This window comes from Candoia aspera, chromosome 1, assembly GCF_035149785.1.
Source record: "Candoia aspera isolate rCanAsp1 chromosome 1, rCanAsp1.hap2, whole genome shotgun sequence".
In the NCBI taxonomy this organism is placed as follows: Eukaryota; Metazoa; Chordata; class Lepidosauria; order Squamata; family Boidae; genus Candoia; species Candoia aspera.
In genome coordinates this window covers 9,832,941-9,859,294 of record NC_086153.1, presented here as the reverse complement: position 1 = coordinate 9,859,294, position 26,354 = coordinate 9,832,941, and the positions used below count along the sequence as shown (strand labels likewise).

General features: G+C 43.1%; 1 protein-coding gene across 4 annotated transcripts in view; it reads right to left on the bottom strand.

The window, feature by feature from the left end:
* Positions 1-26,354, bottom strand: part of SGSM2 (small G protein signaling modulator 2) — a 126,452-nt gene that overhangs the window by 39,900 nt on the left and 60,198 nt on the right. For all 4 annotated transcript variants that reach the window (XM_063297138.1, XM_063297130.1, XM_063297121.1 and 1 more), the window contains exons 3-10: positions 21,396-21,558; positions 15,650-15,811; positions 12,806-12,873; positions 11,059-11,204; positions 8,805-8,939; positions 5,146-5,270; positions 3,821-3,888; positions 2,788-2,951 (exon numbers count right to left, since the gene is read on the bottom strand). In XM_063297138.1, coding sequence (XP_063153208.1) covers positions 2,788-2,951; positions 3,821-3,888; positions 5,146-5,270; positions 8,805-8,939; positions 11,059-11,204; positions 12,806-12,873; positions 15,650-15,811; positions 21,396-21,558 — 1,031 coding nt within the window. The remainder of the gene's footprint in view (positions 1-2,787; positions 2,952-3,820; positions 3,889-5,145; positions 5,271-8,804; positions 8,940-11,058; positions 11,205-12,805; positions 12,874-15,649; positions 15,812-21,395; positions 21,559-26,354) is intronic.

Here is a 26,354-nt window from a genome sequence, read left to right as displayed (position 1 = left end):
GAACACTTTCAATAATAGCTGTTAAATTGTCTGCCTAAAAATTCCCAAATCAGAAGTGGCATATCCTTAAATACCAATTGCTTGGAGACTAGTGGCTAAGCCCTGCTTTAGATCTTCTGCAAGATATCTGATTGCACATTGATTAAAACAGGATATGGACTACATGTCTGGTCCCAAAATTTTTGGGTTGATGGGCCCATTTGGACTCTTGAGAGCAAGCTGTGGTTGATTTTGCCCAATGATTAGTGGGGGCAGAGCTTATCTGTTCATAAAAGGCTGTCGCACTGATTTATTAGAATTCTACTTGCCCCCCCAGCACCCCTCCCAAGGGATACTCCTTTCCTCTCTACCATGCGAGCTAACCTTTGTATTTGGGGGGGCAGGAGCACAACACTTCAAAGTCATGGGCTATCGTCACCCAATGTTTTTATTTTCTAAGAACTTTTATGGGGCCCACTTGGGGTCCAGAAGTATTCTTGAAAGCAAATATGGTTTATTTTTAATATTAAAAAATCATGTGGAACAGAGAGTCTGGCAAACTCCAGACCTCAAGGCTAAATGGCTTTGCTAGATCCAGAAAGCTTTAACAACAGCTGTTGGCTACCACCAGCTGCTATTTGGTACCACCGGCTCCAAGTTTTCTCCCTCTAACATTCAGGATTTTATGATGCTGGTACAAAATATGGAGCTCAGCTGCTGGATGGGAAAACCTGTTACTACAGATTGACACATATCTTGAGGTCACCAGTAGGCTTCCAGGCCCAATGCAAAGTGCTCATAATCTATATACTACTAAAACTCTCATGTCTGTTTGATGCATTGTAACCTTCAATTGGGTGAAATGCTAGATCATAGGGCAACAAATTTTGAATCAAGGTACCTCTAATGGGCTAATTTACAGAATGTGTCCAAAATCTGGGACCCATGACTCCTGTGGAATTGAAATTTGGCAAATTTTTAAAAACATTTTATGACATAAAAATTATCATAAAACACAATGACATAATACCAAATGTCATAAAACATTTCCTGTGGTCAACTCCTGATGTTTGTGCTATACAGTTCAGTATGAATGACGTGGGCTATTTTCAAGGCAGATATATCTCTGAATATCTCCCTGAATTTTTAAGAACTTTTCCAGTGAAGGTAGAACATTAGAAGCACTGCCATTGTTGAAGGCATTGAGGAATCTGGTGAGGAAGTATCTCTGAAACGATGACCGAATGGGTCACGAGTTGTCTAGTTACTCCTAAAGCCCTATATCATATAGTAGTGGGAGCTATCAGGGAGAACCTTATCAAGTATGATTCTACTCATCTGGTCTGAATATCGATGGAAAGCATATTAAGGATTTCAACTCTAAATGAAATTAAGGGAGTATGAACCAGGAGAGAGATCTTCTTAATAGCAGTCCCCACACTGTGGAGGCCTGGAAGAACAACCTCACCTTCCTTTTGTTCAAGAAACCCTTAAATTTGTTTCAATGGGCCTCTGGGCTCTAGAATGATCAGGAGGTTTTCTCTGTTATTATGCATTGCTTAATTATTGCTAATTATTGTATCGTTTTTAACTGCTGAGATATTCTTTTTCTGAGTTGCCTAGGTACACCATCCACAGTCAGTCAGATTGGGGTGGTTTATAAAAATTGTAAAGTAAATAGATACATGATTATTGAGCAGGCTTTGTTTCCATTAGGCTGTGCTTTTCGGGGGGGGGTGCTTAGGTTCCCCCTTGAATGATTTCTTTTGAAAAGTGTTGGGTTTCCTCAAGTCTTCTCTCTTTTATACATGGATGGTGCTGTTTTGAGAACAGAAGCAATGCAGCCAATACACTGGGAATAACCAAAATAGGATTTGCATGTTCAAAAGCAATATAACTAAATTTTGGGATCTAGAGAAAAGTCGTCTTGTTTCCTTACCCACTTTGGGATATTCCCAAAAGCACCCCACAGACCATTATAAACCATATAGACTACTGTAATGCACTCTACATGGGGCCACCCTTGAAGAGTATCCGGAAGCTACAGCTGGCCCAAAATGCAGCCGCACGGGCGATTTTAGGTGCTTCAAGATCAGCACATATTACTCCTTTGCTCCGCGAGTTGCATTGGTTGCCAGTTTGCTCCCGGATCCAATTCAAGGTGATGGTTATCACCTTTAAAGCCCTACATGGCATGGGTCCAGGTTACCTATGGGACCGTCTCACCCCCACTACATCAACCCATCCCACCCGATCATGCAGAGACGGCATGTTGCGGACCCCGTCTGCAAGAGAATTCCATCTGGCGGGGTCCAGGAGGCGGGCCTTCTCTGCAGCAGCTCCTGCCCTTTGGAACATCCTTCCCCCGGAAGTGAGGTTGGACCCCTCCCTCCTGGACTTCAGAAAACAGCTGAAGACCTGGTTTTGCCGCCTTGCCTGGAATAGAGAGGGGAAGAGCCATTCTTGGGGCTGGTTGGTTCCCTAGTTCTGCCAGGACCGGTTTTATTTCCTCATGGTTTGAATCAGATCCACTGTGGCTTGGACTTCATTGCATTTTATACTGACTGATTATTGGCAGTATTTATGATTTTATCGAAATTTTAAATTGTTTTTATTGTGAACTGCCCAGGGTCCCCTGTGTGGGGGAGATGGGAGGTGATAAAAATCTGTCAGATAAATAAATAAATTATTGAAAACAAGAAGCTGGATTTAGGGAACTGCAGACCCAAAGTATCTGGGGAGGGGTTGCAGGTTGGAAAAGGCTGAAGTAGACCACTGATTCAGCAGAGCTTGAGTCTCTAGCCTTACCTTTCCCTGTTGGGACCACAATGGAGGCTCCAGCTGACCACGGGGCAGAAGACCATTCTCAAGGCAAGAAAGGAAGGCCAGGAGATGTCCACCAGGCGGAAAATGGAGTGGGGGCCTCTGGATACCATCCTGACTCACCAGCACCAAAGTCCCACCTCGTTCTGCTGCAGGGATAAATGTTCCTTGCTATTAGCTTCATTAAAAACAACAGCAACAAAGGCAGTACAGAACCGCAGTCCTAAAACACAGCCTCTTGTTGAAGTTAAGCAGGACCAAGAGTGCATGACAAAGAAGTTGCTTGGGAATGGCTTGCACATCAGTTTGAGTTCCACCATCAGAAAAAGATGGATGTGAATGTTAACAATAAAAGGCTGGCATAGATCAAGATGGAAATTTCTCATTTTAGGGCAGAAAAGGACATTCAAATAATAAAATCTTCAGGGAATTTCTCTGGGGGAAGATGAAGGAAATGGCCAACCCTTCAAAGTGTGGGGCAGTTTCAAAGGTGGATCCCTGAAAGGTTCAGCATAGTTTCAGGTGCATCTATTTATATGAGAAGGTTCACCATCTATTATAAAAATAAGCAGGCAATTTCGTCTGTATTTTTTTTCCAGTTAAAATGGGGGTGGGGGGGAGAGAGCTGCAGCTACTTGTCATAACAGTGACAAACCTGTACCCTGATGAAGTAATCTGAAAAATATCTCTGACCCTCTCCACCCATGGGTGTCCAATTTGGGGTGGTATTTTGTTCCAGCAATATTGGACACCCCTACTAGCTTCTATTATTCAGCATTTTAATCATCCTATTATCTGGACATCATGAACGAAGTTCTCCAGCCACTTCACATTCCTTCTCTGGGAGTGCTCAACTAAAGTTGATGCATACAAAGTTAATCAATCAACCAAATGAAATTAATGGAATAAATTTCAAGACAGATTTCATCAGTTATGGTAGCTCTGAGAAAAGGAGACCTCTTAAATCTCTGCTGGCTTCAGTTGTGGATGTTCAAATCCATAAAATAGGAAGGCTTACGTTGTTGATGGCAGTGGATGCAGACAATCTGGCTGAACGGTACTATCAAGGCATAGTCCCAGTAGATGCTGAAAATGAGATAATAATGATATGGAAGTGTAAGAGCAGTTGAAAAGAATAGTGGTGGACTTCCCTTCCCCTGAAGAGTTTAAACAGAGGCAGGACAGCCATCTGTCAATGCTGTAATTTCGATTCTTGTACAGAAAACTGGGTTTTATGGGCCTAAATAACACTTTCTGACTCTATGATTCTTCAGTTACATTATTGATGATAACAACTATGAAGGTGGCCCTTAATCCAAAGGCCTCTTTAACCAAATTAAGTTATCTCAAGGTCACAATCACTCTGCTTCGCTTCCTTTACACTGGATTTGGTAGCTCCTTCAAGAGTGGAGATTGAAAAGAGCTACAGGTAGTCCTCCCTTAACAACCATTATTTAGTGATGGTTTGGACTTATGACGGTGCTGAAAACCCCCCGACTTACAACAGGTCCTCACACTTACAACCGTCACAGTGTCCCCGCAGTCAATTATTATACTGATTTGAACGCTTGGCAACCAGTTTGCATTTATGACCATTGCAGCATCCCATGGTCACATGATCGTCATTTTCGACCTTCCCAGCCAGCTTCTGGCAAGCAAAATCAATGGGGGACCACATGATTTGCTTAATGACCACATGGTTCACTTAACCCCTTGGTGGTTCACTTAATGACCACCACAAAAAAAGATCATAAAATCAGGTCAGATTCACTTAATCACCGCTTCACTTAGTAACCAAAATTCTGGTCCCAATTGTGGTCATTTAGTGAGGACTACCTGTAAATCACGCCTGATGAATGCCTAATATGTAGAATCAAATGACTGAGTTTGGAAGCAGTCAAAAGAATCTTTTGGCAAGTACAAGCAAGGTCGTGTTGGTTTTTTCCCTTTTTTTTAAAAAAAAAGGTCTCCTTCTTGCAAATAAACCCTACATACATCTGCCACAAATCTAAGGGGTTAAACTGCTCTTAGATCAAACGGGGGAAGTGGGGCAGACACTCTATGCATCTGTGAAGTGAGCTGCAGCTCGCAAAAAGCTTATGGCTTTTAATAAACTCTGTCAGTGGGAAACAGATGCTACCAGACGCCTCCTGATTTTTTGCTATCCTAGATTAACACCACTTTCCTCCTACACGGCTGCTCTTGAGCAATCTAAAATTTAATAAGGATACTTGGTTGAAAATACCTTGGACTTTGCTAGGAACTGTGAGCACACCAAACTGTCCTTTTCCTTTGCTGCCTTTAACCTTTCTCCCCAGGCAAATCCTTGCTGGCATACCTTACCTTTTCTCCAGTTCCGAATCCCCCAGGGTCCCGTTCATGAGCTGATTTGGTGTCCATTTCAGAGTTAAAGAATCAGAAGACTGATGAAGTGACAGGTAACCCGGAATGGCCTCCATGTCGTCTTTCTGTTTCAGAAGTTACCCCGATAGTTATAAGAGAAAACCGAGAGAAATATTGGACATTTTCTGAAGTATAAATAGAGGACTGCAATGCTGCACACTGGGAAGGACCGACCCTTTCCCTCAGCCACATTTCATTCTGAGTTGCTGGTCCCAGTTGTGGTTGCTAAACGAGGACTACCTATATTGTATAAATCCATTTAACATAAAGGACTCAATCTGATGGGTAAACAACCATAGGTCTCTGGGGGGGTTAAGGGGGGCTAGTGATGAAATCTCTTTTGTCCCTTACAAGTTCGCATGCAAAGTTGCAATGCAAGTAAGGAAGGACAGAGTTTGCATTGTGACATCATAATGCATGTCTCATCAATTTGGCAGCCCAATGCATGGCTGGGAATGGGTGCCTCTGCAAACAACCTGCATCTTGTATACTGTGCTTTGTACCAATCCTACCACAGGGCAAGCAAATGCAGAATAAGACAAAGTGTCATGAGTACTGATGGCGAGCAGGAGGGGGCCTCTATCCAGGGGGGAAAACGCATGTGTAGTACTGAGGAATTAAGCAGCCATTCAAAGAGACACAGATCAGACCCGCCTTAACTTTTGGGGTTTATCTGTCTGGGTTTTTCCCACGCTTCTTCAGTTTGTTAGGATTCTGTTTTATGTAGCAGTAATAAACATTAGAGACCTACTCCTCGTCTCAGCGTGATTTCTGACTGTTAGGACACAAAGGAACAGGGTGATTCTTGAGACTGCACCTTTTCCAATTAAAGCTACTCAATTTGACAACCTCCTCTGAGATCTGAACATAACATTCATAGAGAGCTTTTGAAATGAAGCTGAGAGGGTACAAATTTCCCTTCCCAAAAGAGAGCTTTTTTCCTTCCTCTGGGGTCTTCTTATAGTTTCACTGCAGTCCCACAAACCAAGTTTCCAGCTAGATTTGATTGATTGTGCCATCAAGCCAGGGCCTCTAGTGCAGTGTTTCTCAATGCTGATGACTTTAAGACATGTGGACTTCAACTCCCAGAATTCCCCAGCCAGCATGGCTGGCTGGGGAATTTTGGGAGTTAAAGTCCACACGTCTTAAAGTCACCAATGTTGAGAAACACTGCTCTAGTGAGAACTCTAGATTGGCTGGACTCTTAATCAATGGTAACTCTCCTCTACTCTCCCATCATCCCACCTGGTGTCAGTCATTCACATGTGCGAGGCCCAAGGTAGAAGTCCAGCTGCCATGTGAGTTCTCTGCACAGGAGGACTACCTTTGGTGAACATGCACAGCCAATTTTTCAAGAGCCAGGGAGGACACAAAGACAGAGATGTCCCATTGAGAACAGCAAGGGTTAGAGAGAGATGGATGGATGGATGTGTGATGGCAGAGCCAGGGTCTCTCTGACCCAGCTTGCTTGATGTAAATGAAACTGGCATTTCATTTTCTCTCCACTGATTTACATGGACTGGTGATTCATCCCTTGATTCTTCCTCATCCAGGTCCTCAGATATGACTCATGTTTTATCAGCGTAGATCCCTATCTTTACTTTTGATGAGCCCCAATTTGGCTTGCAATGCTGTTTTTAGCACTCCACAGGAACCCTGGGGAACCATAAGATGGACTAATGAGGTAAGTTATAACCTTCATCTTATCTCTTTTTTCCTCTTCTTTTTCCTCCTCCATCCTATTCACTATTTTTCATTACTTTTCTCTTCCCTCTTCTTTCCTTTTTCATCCCTCTTGGGTGAGCTAGAGACCCAAGTCACCCAGTAAGCTTCAGTTGACTGAGATCTGAATCTGGCTCCCCCTGGTCTTAGCCTGACACTCTGAATGCAATCTTGCTTCTTAATTTTCCAAAAACAGTGTTTTCTGGAAGAGTATAGAGCCATGACATGGTCTTTCTGATCAGACTATAGCAGGGTTTCTCCACCAGGGTTCATTGGCACCCTCGGGTTCCATGAGAGGTCACTAGGGGTTCCCTGGGAGATCACGATTTGTTTAAAAAAATATTTCAAATTCAGGCAACTTCACATTAAAGAGGTAAGTTTCAGTCTTTATATTTAGTTTAAGAACACCGTCAACGCATCTATACAGGACACTGCCCAAAGTAGAGGCAGCCAAGACAAAAAAAAAAAAAAAAGTGGGCAAGGTCAGAATCAAAGTTAATCTGACTTCATTTAACTGAATCTACATTTAAGTAAACTAAACTAAACTACTTAGATCCAAGTAAAGTTATTATTCTCGATCTATTTTTTTCCCTTCTGTCAAGTTGGTGGCAACTTTTAAAGGCATTTTAGGTGCTAATCTAAGACTAGCAGGCCTCAAGTTGTTAACTCTGGGTGAACCAGACAAATCTCTCCCAAATTAGGATCCAAAGGACACTCAGAAAAAGTTTGCTAAATGGGGATGCAACTGGATAAGGAGAATCCTGTGTCCCTCTCCTATATTAGGATAATCTAAACATACATTAGCTGAATAAACAAAAAGTCAGGAAAGCTGAAAGGAAGTATTTCTTTACATAGTCCTGGTTCACACAACACTCTGGACTGGATTAATATGGAACTGGAGGGTATGTGGTTCAACCCTGGAAAACCTAGCCACTATCTTAGCATGCAGTGAGATCCAGGCCAACATATCAATAAAAATATGATAAATAAATAAATAAATATTAAGCTTCAACATGGTTCATCAGTTTAGTCAGTTCGATTATGTACCATCAAGTTGATGTCAGCTCTAAGTAACCACACAGATAGACTTTCTCCAAGACGATCTGTTCACGATATGGTCTTCAAATGATACACCCATCGCTGCCTTAAGTCCAAAGACCATCCACTTTGTTATTGGTCTCCAGGTTATGGACTTCTCAAAGGAATTATTTGCACATTAAGTGTCCAAAATATGCTAATTTGAGCCTGTCCCTTCAGCACTGCTGGTGGAAAGGTTTCACGGGACTCCTTATTTATAGAGACTTTGCGCTTGTGGATCCAGGGAGGTAGAAACTCTTGCCCATCTCCTCATACGGTGTCCTTTTTATGATGCCCCAAGATGTGCTTTGATCTCCCCAATCATCTCTAAATTTGAGTCATACTGACAAATTTTATGTTTACTAGTTTTTAAGGGATGCTAACTCTATATTCACATACCAGGCGGCCAAATATCTTCGTCATACAATTGCACAAAACTTTCAGATACGTTGTTCTATTGTCTTATTGGGTTTTTTTCCCTTTTTTTTCCTAATGAATTGCTGTATTAAACTATTTCTCTTTTTCTACTCTACAGACTGGTCAAAGACCATAATAAAGGTATTTGATTTCAGCCTGCTTATTTGTACCTTGAGTGAGAACTTTAAATTGGTTTGGTTTGGTCATAGCAACTCTGTTTTGTTACCCTGGGTTTAGAGTTTAGTATGTTGTATAGGGATAAGTGTTTTGTGGGAAGAAAGGCCCTGAGAAGAATCATAGGCTCAAGACTAAATTTCTGCTTGATAAGATGGAACTGATACATTGGTACATGCATTCTGTACTTCTGCCCCCTAAGCACTTACCGGCTGAACCAGCACATTGTTCTTCCCATACAATAAATGTGTCCGTGAGTTCTGATGCAATGACTCCACATAATCCCTGGCCGAAGCTGCAAAGCGGTCTTCAGATGTGCTTCCACTAGAGTGACGTTTCCTGATCTGATGCACAAAAGAGCCCAATGTTGACATCAAGTTACAGGTAGTCCTCAACCATGATAGGGACTAGAAAATTCGTCATTCAGTGGTGTGTTCATTAAGTAAGGCATTACATGACTGCACCCAATTTTACAATTTTTTGCAGCAGTCATTAAGCAAATCGCTGTAGTCATTAAGCAAATCACATGGTTCCCCATTGATTTTGCTTGTCGGAAGCTGGCTGGGAAGGTCGCAAATGGCAATTGTGTGACTCCAGGACCCTGCAACCGTCGTAACTACATGCTGGTTGCCCAGTGCCCGAATTTTGATCACGTGACCGTGGGAATGCTGCAACGGTCGTAAGTGTGAGGACTGGTTGCAAGTCACTTTTTCAGTGCAGTTGTAACTTCAAATGGTCGCTAAATGAATGGTCATAAGTCAAGGACTACCTGTACAACCAAGAAGAAGCTGAGCTACAATCCCTCTTCAAGGACAGCCTGTCTCCAAGCCATTCACCATTCAACTAACGGCCACCAACCCCTTCTGTTACTGCAATTTTCTAAAAAGTGTTTTGAATAATTTTGTCCTTTCCATTCTTGGCCTCCATGAAAGATTTTTGTTTCCTTATCATCGATCAACCAACAGTCTATTTCCTGAATTTTCCCCATTTGCTCCAAGGAACTTGCAATTCAATTTCTAACATAAAGGCTGGCTATCTATCTACCTGTCTGCCTGTCTAACTGAAATAGTACTGTGTTTTCTGATAAATCGCAGCAGGTGAAAACACCTAGATGATCTTGGCTGATCTAAAAAAATCAAAGCAGGATTGACTGGGAAGTTGGAAAATGCTGCAGAACCATAGGTAGGCTCTCTTAACTGTAATTATGAAAAAAGGATGAAATGTGCATTGGGATGTCACAAGAAAATGGGACATCCACAGGGAGGATAAAAAAAAAAAGATCAGATGTCAGTTGTTGCAGTACTGTCCAAGCCCACCCCTTTTTATGTTTTTTGACATTGCATACATGACAAAGGGGCAGGGTTTAGATCACACTGCCATGACTTCCATCCTGCCTGTTATGACCCTCCTTGGTGAACATCACTGGATGCCAATTTATTTATTTTATTTATTTATCAAATTTTGTCACCACCCATCTCCCTCAAAAGAGGGACTCTGGGCAGTTTACAGTAAAGCTGTAATGCTTTACTGTAATATTGTATCCCAGTGTCAGGATGTAATATTTCCATCCTGACACTGGATAAAAGTGTGTAAGTCATAAGACATACACCCAGAAAAAGGTGATGGCTTAACTATTGCTGCTAAGATGTCACCACTGAGTTGAGGTCAACTCAAGAAAGGTTGTATGTTTTTGAATGACAAATAGGTGTATAATGACTGCAATATGAACTCAATGTCTTGGTCTTGGGAAATAACCCTGGGTGAGGATCAAGGGGGCTGTTCTTGTTTTTCCATCGATCACTTCCCTTTTTACAGAAATGGGGTACTTGCAGGTTTCCAGACAATGCTGCACTACAAGTCCCAGGAGGCGCAGACGCCAAGCAATGTAACAGTCTTAGTTCAGGAAAATCCAGAGAACCAAGAGCTTACCTATCCATGCTATACTGAGGATCAAAAGTTAAATTATCTAACATTGCCATGTTCAAGTGACAGAGATCAGAACTGGCCATCTAATTCAGTATCCTGGTTTGCGACATATGATCTGGCAATCACATTGCAGAGCTGTGCAAAATGATTCAAACTCAAAATGCAGCTAACAGAATGCATCCCACTGAGAGTGCAAAACAGCTCTTTTGAGTGCAATGCACGTTGTTCCTGTTACTCTGGGAGTATTCTGGGCTCAAAACAGAGTTGAGTTTGGAACCCTTCCAAAAGGATCAAGAGAGCCTGTGTCTGATAAAATGGGGAGTTTGGATTCAAATCGGTTTGAGTTTGAAATGGTTTGCACACCTCCTCCACTGTGTGTTCCCAGCACCTGATGTTTTGAAGAAAGATGCCCATGTAAACTCAGGCTGCTACCACAAAATTAACTGAAATACAAAAGATGCAAAGCAGTATGTACAAGTGTTACAACATGCTTTTAAAGAAGACTAGAGGGATATTAAAGGAGAAGAAATCACCTACTCCTAAGGCTGGCCGTTTAGAAGGAGAGTCTTGGCGACTATGGGTCCCATGAATTCGATGCCTTTGGACCAACTCATCTGCTGAGGGGTCTGTCCAAAAGTGGTCAGCTGTTTTCATCTTGGTGTAATCCAGGGCACAAGGTCCAACTGAAAACAGGAGAAAGAAAATGGAATTGGGAAATGGAGCCACATGCTTCTCTTCTACCAAAGAGGCCCAAGAATTGAGGTCTGTTGGCCAGTCCTCAAATAAACAATCACTTGTTTAAATCAGTGTTTCTCAACCTTGGCAACTTTAAGGTATGTGGACTTTAATTCCCAGAATTCTGGCTGGGGAATTCTGGGAGTTGAAATCCACACATCTTAATGTTGCTATGGTTGAGAAACATTGGTTTATATGATAAATAGATGTTGCCTTTTTCTTCCAAGTTGGAAGGCCAGGGTTGGCCCTGTCATTAGGAAGAAGGTGCTCACTTCAGATACCAGATCTGGGAATGTCAGCAAGATGATCTGCAGCCAGGTCTGTGTATCTTATAGCAGCCATTTTCTTTCGAGAATGGTCTGCTTTTGTGTATGGAAGGGGAAGGAAGGCCATCTTGGTCCCTACTACAGACAATCCTGTGAATAACAAAATGGCACCTTCCATCTTTCTAAATAAAAACATTGACAGGACTGGACTCAACTAGCTATGAATTTGCGCAGCAGCAGCAGCAGCAGCAGCAGCAGCAGCAGCAGCAGCAGCATGGTAGTAAAAGTGAACAGCTGGGAAGCTGGGCATAAATAAAACTACAAAATCTTTATTAGGGCAGTAGGTTTAATAAGCTTAACAAAATGTCTAGAATTCTATACTAGCTAATTTTATTCCTCTCTGGGCATGGTGCTGGAGGAAAGCTGGCTGATTTTCAAGACACAGAACTATAATTCAGCCACCACAGCTACTGATGAAGGATGCCAGAAGCTGCAGATCAGCAACATCTGGAAGGCTACAGATCTCCCAGCCTTGCCTGTCCATAGTGGACCCTGAAACTAGGCTCTACTTGGTGCAGTGATGTGTTCAGATTCAAGCCCAAAATGATGGAAAAAACATGGATTGATCGTTTTTCTAAAAGTCAAATCCAGCTGTTTCTCCAATCTGTCCCCATGGATAAATGAAGCACACAAGTTCTGTGGGGGGAGAAGAGGAGGAGGAGGTTTTAATGCATGTCTAGTGTAAATCTCCTCTTTGGGTGAAATACAAAGACAGTATAGTATAACAGTTAGAGTGATGGACTTGCATTGGAGAGAGCCGTGTTCAAATCCCATCCAACCACATAGCTCACTGGATGACTCTCGGCCAATTAAAATATCTTTCAGTCCAATCTCACAGATTTGTGGTGGAGATAAAATTAGGAAGGACCTCCATGAACACTTTGAACTTCCAGGAAAAAGGTGGTGTATGAACGCAATGAATGAATGAATGAGTTTAGGTCCTTCTGTTAACCAGCTGCATCTTATATTCCCCGTAAGCTTTCTAATGTCTTTTATTCTGAAACTTTCATAATCTTACAAAATAGTTCAGGGGGACTCTGAGAAAGAACTTTTGGCTTAATCATACCAATTCCCACCCCCCACCCGCACTCCGCAATTCCTCTGGTGCATCTGTCATTACATTTGGGACTCCCATTTTCATTTGTGCAAACATCTTTGAAAAACGAATGGGGAACCAAGTTCTTCAGAACTGCACAGAAGTAACATTTAGGGAAGATGCTTACCTAGGAGACAGGCCAAGATGGGTCCACATACTGGATCCGCCAATAATGCCTCTTTCTCATAGTATTTGCTAGAAGAAACCAATCCCCGCAATCGATTTAAAAAAGGAAGGAAAAAATGTGAACACAATACATTTTGTAACGTGCGGAGGTAATATTATTTTTAAGGCCACACTTCGAATGGAACAGAAGTTAAAAAGGCCACAATGCTGCTTTTTCTCCCTTTTTATTTTAACCTTTACATCTATGTGTGGGAAAGGGAACATTTGGAAAAGTTGTGTCAAGGGGAACATCTGGAAAGGTTGAATGGGAGATCAAAACCTCTTCAACCTACATGCCCGCTTATGTTCCGAAGCACTCAAATGCATCCTGGGCTTGTGAAAAGCTTCAGCTGGTCACAAAAGGGAGAAGTTGGATGGACAAATTCCGGCTGGATTCTCACAAGGCCTAACAGTCCTGCTTTCTTCGAGCATGGCTTACAGTGTACCACTATGGCTGGGTTCATGTAGGAAGCATGCCAAAAGCATTATTAGCACAACATCTGAACCCTAACCCCAAGTCCCTAAAAAGGGGTGTTTCCTATGTTCCTAGGAAGGCATGCAATCCTAAAGGGGAGAAGTAGCACCGTTTCACCCCTAGATGGGGCCAGAGCTCCAAGCGCTGGCATTGTCCATCAGCATCCGCAATCAGGTCTGGTAAAGCTGATGACATTCCCCTAGCCAGGAAGAACCACCCACTTCCAAGAGAAGACAGGGGTTACCTGTTCGGGCCTCCCCGGGCGGAAATCACACCCAGGCCCATAGGGCATGCTACGGATTGCCCAAGATCCCTTCCCTCACTTGCTAGACATGCCTTTTAAGTGAAGATGCTGAGGGCTTTCTCCATCCAAAACTGGTGCTCTGCCATTCAACTCTAAATATAAGCCCACCTGCCTCAGAAGGTGGCATCACCTGCCTGACCTTGGCTGATCTAAGAAGTTGGGTCAGCCCTGGTTACTACTTAGATGTGAGACTACCCAAACGCCTCAGAGCAACTGCTAGTCTGGGGAATAGAAAAATATTGTGGAAGAAGGCAAAGGGAGACCACTTGTGTAACACTGCCAAGAAAGCTGCATGGAGGTGCCCACAGAAGTCACCAGCAACTGAGCTCAATTCAGAGGAGATTTTACTCTTTTATCCTGGTACGTTAAGCCAAACCACTGGTCCATTTGCTCCTGTATTTAAGTTAGAGGTCACCAGAAAGAACATGCCAGTTCCTGGTGCCCACAGCATTTACAGATACCGTCTGCTACTCCCTGTTTTAATATTTCAAAAGGGGAACTTAAATAGCAGAAATCTTGCAAGATCACAAATTCTGAAACTGAGGGAAATTTCAGAAGAGAACAGCAACACATGGATAGCTCTTAAAGTGAATTCACTGTACAGACAGTCCTCATTTAACGACCACAATAGGGACTGGAAAACTGGTTCAGTGGTGCAGGGGTGCAGTCATTAAGCGAATGACTTAGGGGTGCAGTCATTAAGCGAATCACCACGTGACCAGACCTGATTTTGCTACCATTTTTATGACAGTCGTTAAGCGAATCCAGCTTCCCCAATGGACTTTTTTGCCAGAAACTGGCAAAAAAGGTCGCAAGCCAGTGACCACAGGATGCTGCAACTGGTTGTAAATGTGAGCTAGCTGCCAACTGCCTGAATTGTGATCACATGACTGGGGGGTGGTGCAATGTTTTGCGACGGTTGTGTGAGTACAGGTCTCAAAGAAGTTTTCCGAGGCCGTCATAACTTTGGACTGTCGTTAAATGAGGACTATTTGTACATAGTCATCTAAGTGCAACAGTCCGTGAGTTCAAACCCTGGTAGATGGTTTGAATCCCATAAAAAGGTCTTGGCTATGTATGTCTGATGAGTCCCAATATAGGATGAAACTAGTCACGTATGCCTCCTGGTGGTCAATATAAGTAATACCACACAGGACATACACTACAGGTAGTCCTCAACTTACGACCATTCGTTTAGCAACTCTTTGAAGTTACGACAATGCTGGAAAAAGTGACTTATGACCAGTCCTTGCACTTACAACCATCACAGCATCCCTGCAGTCATGTGATCAAAATTCAGGCGCTTGGCAACGAGCTCGCACTTACGATGGTTGCAGTGTTCTTGGGTATCGTGATTGCCATTTGCAACCTTCCTAGCCAGTTTCTGACAAGCAAAGTCAATGGGGGAAGCCTGATTCGCTTAACGACCACAGCAAAAAAGGTTGTAAAGTTGAGTATGACTCACTTAACACTACCTTGCTTAGCAATGGAAGTTCCAGTCCTAATTGTGGTCCTAAGTCAAGGATTACCTGTATGTAAAAATAGAGAAACTCCCCACACCCCATCTCACACTCCCTGAAGGCAGGAGGGAAGTCATGTAAAAACTCTATACACAGGGACATGGCCTAACATAACATCCATAACTCTGTTCTGAAAGGTGGACCGTACATACCATTCTGACAGACACTGCATGAGATGTGAATGTGCCTGCTTGAGATCTCGGAAGCGAAATCTCTAAAAAGTTAATGAGAGTTCAGGAATTCTTTAAAAGGTTAGGGCAACCATATCCTGAAATTATTGCCAGCTGCTGATTTATGTTTAGTGAAAACAGCTCAGATAATCTTTCCATTCCTTTCAACCATTCTTATCCATTCCTTTCTGGGATGTGGGAATTACTGCTGTTAAATTCAACCCCTGAGCTATCACTGCATTAAAATCAGACAAGGGTAGGCAAGAAGTTTCCTAATCCATGCAAAAGCCCTTTAAACAAAGCAAACAAAAAACCCAAACGTTGGCACCCTTCTTACCTATTGTTATCCACAATGTACTGCACAATTTTATCAAGCACCCTCTCGATCAGGGCAGTGCGCACCCAAATGTGCTTGATGGCTTGTGGGGACAAAGAAGGGGTTTTGTTTGTGGTTGAAGCTTGCCTCTTAAGGGATTCTTGGCCAGCTGGCTGGTACTTTCTGTGGGGGGAAAAAAAAGTAGAGTCCACACTCAAAGGTTGTATTTGCAAGACATAAACCTTTATCCGCAAATACTGGCAGAGCACAAACACTGATGCCCCCTGTCTCAGCCACCGCAAAGCAGGTTGCAGTGCTGCCATTGTCTATTTATTTTATTTTGTTTTATTTTTCCCATGGTACGTTTTTTAACTGCCTAGAGCAGTATTTCTCGACCTTAGCAATTTGAAGATGTGTGGACTTCAACTCCCAGAATCCCCCAGCCAGCATGGCAGGCTGGGGAATCCTGGGAGTTGAAGTCCACACATCTTCAAGTTACCAAGGTTGAGAAACACTGGCCTAGAGCATAGCTGGATTGAGGCAATGGGTATAAATGTTATCCATCCCATCCCATCCCCTGTACGGCCTCAGATTTGGGGTGTGTGAAGGGTAAAATGTATAGAGATTGAGTTCCTAGAAACTTCTCAGCCTGCTGTAGAATTCTGTCACTGTTCTAGTAGTTGCATGCAAGTTAATCCACTTATTTCTGTTTAGCTGACACAGCTGATGGGGGGGGGGTGAGTTTATCCTTGAAACAACCCCACTCCACCCAAACTCAGTCAAGTGGGCTGTGCATACAGAGCCAAAGAAAATCTTGGCTCTTGGAAGAAAATATAGGACTTGGCACTCATTCTCCATGTAACTTTGAAGCCAGTTCTAGTATATCAATGCTCGATATAATGTGCTTTTGAACAGGATCTTTTCTGTAGGGGATCAATAGGGGCAGTTGCCATGGGCCTCACACAGGGAGGAAGTCCCACTCAGTATTTAGTGAATTCAAGGGGGGGTATACTTTTCAATTAAGGCAGAAAAGTGAATCAGAGTGATTTCAGTATTCTCAGTTTTCCCACCTACTCTTGGCAATCGAGTGATTAAAAGCATCGGAGAAAAAAATTACACTGATGCTGGATAAACTGAGAAGAAACAAGGCTTTTCAGAATTTCAAAGAAGCCCCAGCATTTCTTAGGGCTAACAGATCTGGGCTGCACTGGATGGCAGCAAAGTGATGCAGAAAATTCCAATGCTTTGCAAACCTAGCAATCTTTTGGATTTTTGCAACCCAGATCTAGCTGCCCCACAATTATACTTGCTACTATTTACTCTTCATGCCTTAGATCAGTCCCAGAATGAGCATATTGTTTGGGCAAGTCTTGTGCTCAGGTTCAACTTCTTCAAAAACAGACTTTGCCTCCTACCAAAAAAACCTAATAAAAAGCAAAAAATATGGGATGTATCTTAAGTTGAAGAGTGCTGCACTTCAAAAAATATTCCTATCTGCCTTCTACCACTTAAGATTTGCTAGCAACCAACTTTTAGAAGAGCAGATATCAGAAGATCTGTCTAACCTTTCCCATCTTGGCTAATCCTAATGTGTTGGACTTCAACTGCTCAAAATTTCCAAGCCAAGAGGGCCATTGATCCTGGAAGTCAAAGTCCGTGCATTTGAAGGGCTCTACAGCTGGGGAAGACTGAGAGACCAATCGAAGAGAATATCTGTAATTCAGGGTTGAACTGTGGAGTCTTTGCTGCTCTCTGAGCCCCGTTGTTTTCTTGCAGACGTTTCACTGCCAGACTAGGCAACCTCTTCAGTGCCCTGAAGCCACTGAAGATGCTGCCTAGTCTGGCAGTGAAACGTCTGCAAGAAAACAGCCGGGCTCAGAGAGCACCAAGGACTCCACAAGACTGAGAGAGACAGGCAGACGTGGGCAACGCTTGAATTTGTGATTTTTTTTCTATGTGGAGTTGATGTTCTGCAACTGCATTCTGCTACCGGTACCATTCTGAGTGCCTCTTCCGTCACTGTGGATTCAAAAAGGGGCAATGTGGCTTTCCAGCTCTGCACTTGCCACGGTGCAGTGCTGCTGCAGATGCAGCCTTTTTAAAAACCCTGGAATAATATCACATCCACCAGATAAACTCCTCTGAGCGGGCTTCATCCCTGTACAGTCAACCCCCTTTGCTTGGTCAACAAAGGTGGCTTCATTTGAGCCGAAGCAATAGCTGACGAAGCTCTGTGCTGTTTTTTTTTTTTTTTCCCTGTAGGCTGGGGAGCATTTGGACACATTAAAGCTTCTGGGATGATTCAAAGGTTTTAATATCATGATGGGAAAGGACAAAGGGGCTGCTTATGAGAACTAGCCAGCGCAAAACAGACTCAATTGGGAGAGAGGAAGGGGCATGCGTGTCTGAAATCGGCATTAAGAAGCCTCTTCAAACTATAAAGCATTTGATGACAATTCAGCACGATTTCAGCTGGCTGGTAGTATTCCCCCACAAGCAAGCCGTGTGTGAATGCCACGCTGGCTATAAGCACTGACTTCAGTCTCTGTTTTCTTCTGGGGGTTAAAAGCACACACAAGTTTCTAGTCCTTCATGATGCTGGATAAAAAAAAAACATTGAACAACTTAGGCCTAGTAGCAAGAAATATGCATACTTTCACACCTTCTCAAAGGCGTTTTTGCTGCTTGGTTGCATGCACTAAATCAAAAACCAAGGAGGTTAATTTTTTTTTTTACATTAAAGATACACAAGAAAATATGCAATTCTCCTACGCATAATCTGCAACATGCATAAGAAGAAGCTGCAACAGTAGCTCCAGAAGAAAACCTGCCAGGTGGGGTAGCTTAAATAAATGTTTTATTTCCTCTCTCTTCATCATGATCCCTCTCCATCCTTGGCAGCTGCTATCCTCATGTGCGGTTTACTTATTTATTTGCCCTGGCAGCACCACTGTAAAATCCAGCCACAAAGTGGTGGAAAAACAAGTTTAAGAGGGAAGTGGCTTTTCAGAGCAGCTAAAGAAACTACTTTGCCTCTTAGCACTTTGAACTGGGGGTTGCAGTGCAAGGCAGTGAAACAGCTTGTCCGTTCACCCAATTCATTTCACAGCCAACTTGACTGGCTGCTTAAATTCTGAAATGTCACTAAGGGGAAAAAAAATCCACATTTTCCCACAAAGTGCTTCCTGGCCACCAAACTGCCATGGACAAGCTAGTTGAAAATGGCAAACTGGGGAGAGAGGCAAGAAAGAAACAGCTGGAAATTCCTTTTCTCCCTCTTAGAATTTCCCAGTCTGCAGTGAAAAGGAAAAAAAAAAGGATCTTATTTTCTCTAGTACATCGGATTCTCACTTAATATAAACTAGTGACCTGAACAGAGATGGAAACACAGTCAGAAAGCCGAACCACCTGCCTATATTCTCCCCGTTTCTTACGGATGATCTGCAAAGGAAAAGAAGAAATGGACATATTTTCTTTTGAAGCTATTTTTGGGAATGGGCGAAGGATCTGCACAGATATAACTTGGGATCTCAGCTTAATAGACATAGGGGAAGTAAGGACAACACGATCCCAAGGGGATTTCTTGCTAAATTGAGGAGATTGGGAAAAAACTTCCAGGAGAACACCATCCCACCATTTCCAAAGAGATCAGTGTCCTTTCTGATTTGGGGCAAGTCAGGAAAAAAGGAAGTTACTTTATACTTTATCACCTAACTCACATTATCAACACCAGAAGTGCAAAAAGTATGGATCTTTTTTTTTGCATTTTTGGAGCTTGATGGGATTGAGGGACAAAATGGGGCAACTCTCCTCCCGAACAAGTTCTGGCCCAGCTGCTTTTGGAGCATGGACTCCCGTGAGCAACATAAGGCACAGGGTAGGCCTGAAACTAGCAGATGTTGGGTCCCAAGTGGCAGAGATTCTATGAGGTTTTAAGTGGAAGACAGTCTTCCCAACCTAACCTGGAGTTTCAGGGAATTCAACCTGGGGCTTTGATACACAGCAAGGGCTCTTCTCCTGAGCTATAGCCTTCTATTAGAGGTGAGGAGCAATTCAACCCTTTCAGCCAGTAGCCCCTAGTCAGCTTTGGTGGATCCCCAAAAGCTAAGCAGAGACAGATCTAGTCAGTACTTGGATGGGAGACCCCAAAAAATCTCAGACGATAAGTCAAAAGAGCATCCAGGAGGAAGGCAAAAGAAAATCATGATTATCCCAAGGAAGCTGTATAGACATGTCCAGAAATCACCAGGAGTTGACCTTGGGCTGGTGGTGAATGCTGGCAGTTGGAATCCCAATGCGCCTGCTGGCACCAAGTTGGAGAAGGCTGACCTAGCCTGAGACTTTCCTCCTTCAACTGATTTGAATTCACTTCTGTGAGATGTGGTGCTGGCTACCAGCCTGGCTGGCTTCAAAACAGAGTTGGACCAATTCATGGAAGTCATGGGGATCAATGGCTATTAACTTGATGGCAGTGGGACTGCCTTTGAAGGCCATCTACTGTGAGAGTAATAGGCTTCCTGCAGTTAGCTGGCCAATGGGAGAACAGACTGCTGGACTAGATGGACCAGGGGTCTGATCCAGTAGAGCACTGCTTATGTTCTCATGATGGTAGCTCTCCATCTTCTATACCAGAGAGGTCTACAGTTAGTCCTCACTTAACAACCCTAATTGGGACTGGCAATTCTGCCACTAAGCGAAGTTGTCGCTAAGTGGGAAATCATGTACTTGCAACTGTACTTTCTGGCTGGAAAGAGACAAGACTACTCAGCTTCACATATTTGGCTTTTGTTTGCCTCCTAACCACTCCCCTGCCCTTTGGAATGCTCACATGCCTGCTTACTGTCTTGGACACATTGAAAGCAATGCGATCACACCACAGCCTGGGGCTGGGAGCTGCAGGCACGCTATGCAAATAGGTTACTCTCTTGAAATCCCTTTGTCTCCAATCTCTCTGCTCTGCAAGGTGCGGGGGTCAGAAAAAAAGCAAGCAATTTCTATAGGCAATCTCTCCTTTGCCTGACCCTTTCCCCACTGCCAGTGCGATCGCATTGCTTTCAATGTGTAGAAGAGCAAACAGCTTACTCTCTTGCAATCCCTTCCTCTTCAATTTCTCTGCTCTGCAAGCAGCTTATGGGAAGTGGTATGCAACACATCTAGAGGGCACCACAAGTAATCTGCTAATCTACTGCATTATTTTTGTCAGAGAGACTCAAGTACCAATTTGGACTGAATGTATTAGAGATCTACTTTGGTCCAAGGTTGAGTCTAAGTCTCTGGAAGATATAGAGAGAAGATTAGCTCAAAGATGGAGGCCCACCATGAGCCTTACGAGACACAGCAGGAAAGGAAATCAACTGGGCAGCATTATATTGGGTCAATAGCGCTCAGATGATTTTCCCCTACAGTGCTTCTCCCAAGGGTCATATACAACCTGAAAGACTTATCTCAACAATGCTACGGGAACAACCTTCTCATTTCTCAGATCTCACTTAGTTAGATTCTAGGGCACTGTGAAGAAGAGGCTGGGGACTGGATGATACCGAAGAAGCATGGGGGCTACTATCAATGATGTTCTGATCCTGGAATCTTCTTCCAGGATATTGTTAAAAATAATCATGGTAGCTGCAGAGTGCAGGACGCTCTCTTCCACTCTGTCTCTTCCACTCCTGCTACCCAAAAGTGGGATGCTTCTCCGCCTGATTGTGAGCAGCCCAGAGGCATCTGGCTGACCCCTGGGAAACACAAAGAGAATGAATGTCACCCTCACCTGTCTTCAGCCCGTTGCAGCAACTCCTGCACTTTTCTGCACACCTCACTGGCCACGTCATACGTCTTGCCAACCTTGGTGAAAAGGGCAGCGATCTTGTCAGTCCGCAAGAAGCCAGATGCCCGACGCTTGAGCATGTGGAGAAGGCAAATTTCTACCACCCCTGGGAGAAAGAACAGAATACAGGGCCGGTGAGCAATACTGTTTTGGTCTCTTGCAGTAAAAACACAGATTACTGTCTTAAAATAAGTACAAGTATAGCAGGCTCCAAAACAGGGTCCTCAACTATTTTGGGTCAGTGGGCCCTTTGGGAATATTGGATTATGTTATGAACAAAAATGTTTTCAATTACAAAATATCTATACAACCGAAGGCCATCAAGACTGTAGCCACCCATCACTTTATTTTCTAGCTGTGTAGGCCCACAGGCATAGCTAGAAATGCAGGTTGTGCTTGAGGCTGGTGCTTTGGTAGCTTCCCATTCATTTTTCAAATTTAAAAAATACCTGAAGAATTAAAATTAGGCAATGGGGAAGCTTAATGAGCACCAAGGAATGTGTCAGCAGACATACTCTTCGCCCTCCAGATACCATGTTAGGGAAATAATCACTGAAAGTGTACTCTCAGTTTAGCTAATACTTAATTTTCACTGTGCACAGATATCTTAGATCAAGTGCAGACAGATGTTTCAGCTCCGTGAAATATGGTACTTGTTCGCTAGAATGTACAGGTAGTCTTCGACTTACAACCATTCATTTAGCAACCGTTCAAAGTTATGACAGCACTGGAAAAAGTGACTTATGACCAGTCCTCAAACTTATGACTGTTGCAGCATCCCTGCAGTCACACGATCAAAATTCAGGCGCTTGGCAACCGGCATGTATTTACAACAGTTGCAGCATCCCGGGGTCACATGATTGCCATTTGCAACTTTCCCAGCCAGTTTCCAACAAGCAAAGTCAGTGAGGGAAGCCAGATTTGCTTAACGACCATGGCAAAAAAGGTGGTACAATCGGGTGCAACTTACTTAACAACCACCTCACTTAGTGATGGGAGTTCCCATCCCAATTGTGATCGTTAAGTCGAGGACTAGTAATGGTCCACTAATGGAGTTGGATGCAGAATAATGGCAGAAAGGAAAAAAGCCAGGGTACTATAGTAGTTAAAATGTTGGGTTAGAAACAGGGAGACCCAGGTTCTAGTCCTTCTCCTGCCATAGAAGCTCATTGGGTGAGTTTAGGCCAAGTCTAAGTTTCAATCTAAGAGCCAGCATGGTGTAGTGGTGAAGCTGTTGGAGCAGCAGTGGGGAGAACTAGGTCCGGTCCACAGAAACACTTTGGATGACTTGAGCCAGTCCTTCCCTCTCAGCCCAACCTACCACATAGGCTTGCTATGATGAGTAAACATAGGAAGAGAGAGCATTATGAACACTGCCTTATGTCCTTGGATGAAAGCAGGACACACATCTAATCACTAAACAAACAAGAGACAAGATCCGGGGGCAAAAGGGCAGCTGTAAAGATGGAGCCATTTTCCCATTACATATCTTAAGACCTGTGAATACAAGTGAAAAAAAGGAAGCTCCTACACAAAAGGCAGGATATAAATGTAACACATACATACATACATGCCTCTAGGTTAGCAAATATCAGGGATGCAAACAAAGATCTCTAAAATGGCACAGAATCAAAGAGTTAATCCAAGGAATCACTTGCCCCAGAGAGTTTCTTCCGCTGTCCTATGCAGAGCCTCACAGACCCTTGCAATATGTATAAAGATGCATCTGGAAGCATACTTTATTTCCCAGAATGCCAATAAAGATAAAAAATACTTTATGAACTTGATGAGCCTTGGAAAGCTTGGTCACATCCAAAATTCTCACAGCAACTAATTACCATAATATTCCTAATCTGCAGATGAGGAACACAGAGACTAAATTACACATCACATGAAGTCATCTCTAATTTGGTTTTTGCTTAATATGAATCCAACCATTCTGGTTCGTAAACCATAAATTTAAGGCTTATCATGTTGTATGACCACAGTCAATTATAGCTTTTCAATAAAGCCCGGTTGTTTATCTACAACTTAAGTTCATTAATGAGTTCATAATCAGGATGACACACTTGTGCAGAAGCCATTTGGAAACTAAAGTTTATAGAATTTTTGACAGAAGCCCTGCCCTGTGGGTCAGCAAAGCACAGCTCCCACCAAATTCCTTCAGCTCCTGAGACCAACACAGATGATCTCAAATGTTAAGATTATTCAGCACGAAGTGGGGTAGGAAGAAGGTTTGTAGGAATGGTACTGTAAGTAGCCAGTTCTTCCTCATGGTCTCTATAAATTACTCACTAGATCAGTAGCAAGGATCTGGAGCTCACTGGGTGACCAAAGAAAGAACTGGTTTTCCAAGGACCATATCCCTTTAAGAGTAGAATTCCAAATGAATAATGTTTGATAAAAGTATAAGGTTGGACCCATAATTCTAATAGGGAGATCCTGCTTAGTCTGGCTACAGATGTAGCTGTAGTTCATACAGAATGTCTGTGGATCTGGAGAGGGCATGATTGCCTAGTTAGTTCATAACAAAGTTGAGCCCTACAGCTATCTACTTGGAAAAACACTGAGGGCAAAGACCCAACTCTTTGGCTGGGCCTTCAGAGGTCCAAAACAGACACTGGTCCATTTGAAATGATGCCCTCCAGTTGAAACAGAAAGCAAGTGCTCTTCCAACATTGAGGCTATGAACTATCTCCAAGTCAGCATTGAAAGATTAGGAAAATGTTAGCAGGTATAACGTCTCGTCTTAAACGGAAGGCAAAGAATGCCTTTGGGGAAAACAAGATATCTAGGTGAAGGATTACTTTGTCTCTGTGAAAAATGAGAAAAGGCGGGATTCAACATAAGGCATGTTGTTCTCCACACAACAAGCTGAAAGGAGCACCACCAAGCAGTGAGGAGGATGGATGAGAGTCTGGGTGACAGATCTGCCCTGATAAATGGCTCGCAGGTTGGGAGTGGAATTAATCTCAATGAGCCACTTGCACCAGCAGAGCAGACCATGACTGGCGAGGCCACCTTAGATAACAAGGACGGTGTTGACTTGAGTTCTTGTGGAACTTTGTCAGGAATATGGCCAGCAAGGGAATCAGTGAAAAGAAATACAGGAGAACAGAAAGACGTCACCTAGAGAGAGAGGAGTTTTGCTGCAGAAATAAAGACACTTGACAACTGTCCTGAGATGCAAAGCTAACGAACGTACGCTTGATGAGGGGGAACAGGTGTAACTTGACTGAGCTGCAGCTGATAGTCCTAGATATTGCCAGCGGGGAAAGAATATCTCAAGGGTGTGGGGGGTACAAATCTCTGGAAACTTTTGAGACAAGGTAGGAACTTCAGATGAAGACGGCAGAACTTCAGAATCTACCAGCCTTTCGAGACAAGAAAATACGCTGGCTGTATTCAGATAGTATGCATCACCTGGTCTCTGCGTCAACTTTTGGGTTGGTGCAACCCACTGAACCACAAATTAAGCAAATGGGCCGGATTCACACGGCATAGCAAACCATTAAAAACCTAACCCACGTTAACACTCACCAAACTGCCTTTGTGTAAATGCAAATGTATCCATTCTTTAATTGACCTGGTTGAGTTTATTGTGCTAACATAGCCAGGGTGTCTGCAGCTGTATACAAGGAAGGACCTATAGCGTTGAATTCTATAGCGAGCAAGGAAGCTTAGTCTAAATTCAAAATGTTATTCCAACTGTGCCAGCCTTTGAACGTAACAGCCATGCATCAATCTCTCTGGGAATTTGTGGCATCAATTATGCCAGCACAGTCCAGATCATGTAAAATGAGCTCTCGGAAACAAGAAAGCTTATGAATCACCACTTTAGATTACCAGAAATGAGAAATGTTTGTGACTCTGCGGTGTCGATAAGGACATTTGACATATAATTCATTTGTTAAATTACCGATGGCTGAATTTAGCTCCTTCTCCTTGATGATCTTTATGATCTTGCCACTTCAGAGTACAGTATGCCCACGCATTAAATTCTGTAGCTACCAACTGAATGGCTCTCTTTGTACTTAACACCCACAGAGAATTTCATCCATGAACAACTTTGGTTGATCTGTGATTACATTTTTTTTTGATGCAAAAGCAGAAAGAGAAGCGCAGCAGAGGGCACGGAAATCTTACAGACGGTCTCCTCCCGGGTCGAACATGCAAACTTCTCTGCCCTTCCTGAAAGCAATGTTATAAAACAGATTGCATCTTTTCCAGACTGATGTAACCACAGAGGTCTGCGTCTGGCCTGTCAATTACAGCAAGAAATTTCTAGGCAAAGAAACTGGCTTTTTGCAGCTTAAAAAAAAAATGGAACAGAAGAACCATGATCAATGAGGAAAGATAGGTTTTCTTTTTTGCTTTAAAAAAGGCAGAAAATCTGTCTCCTTCCAAGACAGTATATCTCAGAAACACACCATGGGGAAAAATCTGGCCTCCGCCTTTAAGCCCTGATGAAAACCTCTCTCTGGCTGTCATTCAAAAGAGGACGTAGGCCTAGATCATTCTGTGGTCTAATCTAGCTAGGCTGATCTTGTATTGTTATATTATTTCATGTTAATATAAAGCCCAACCAAATTAGGCATGCTCCTCTTAATTACCAAAGTAGTAAGCAATAAAAGAGGTAATTAAAAAAGAAAAAGAAAGCGCATATGTTTATTCAGAGTGAAACATTTTATACTGTGCTGCATGGCCCAGAAGATTCCCCCAAATTTTGCACAAATTCAGGAACTGAAGAGTCCCTGCCCTCTTGCTCACATACTGAAGATGGGGACTGGAGCTCAGAAAAAAAGAAAAAGCCTCAACAATGATAGTTGCTTCACTTTCTCAGGCGGATGGAAATATATCTAACGCTTCTGTCTATAACCACTTTGCACTGCATTAGGTAGT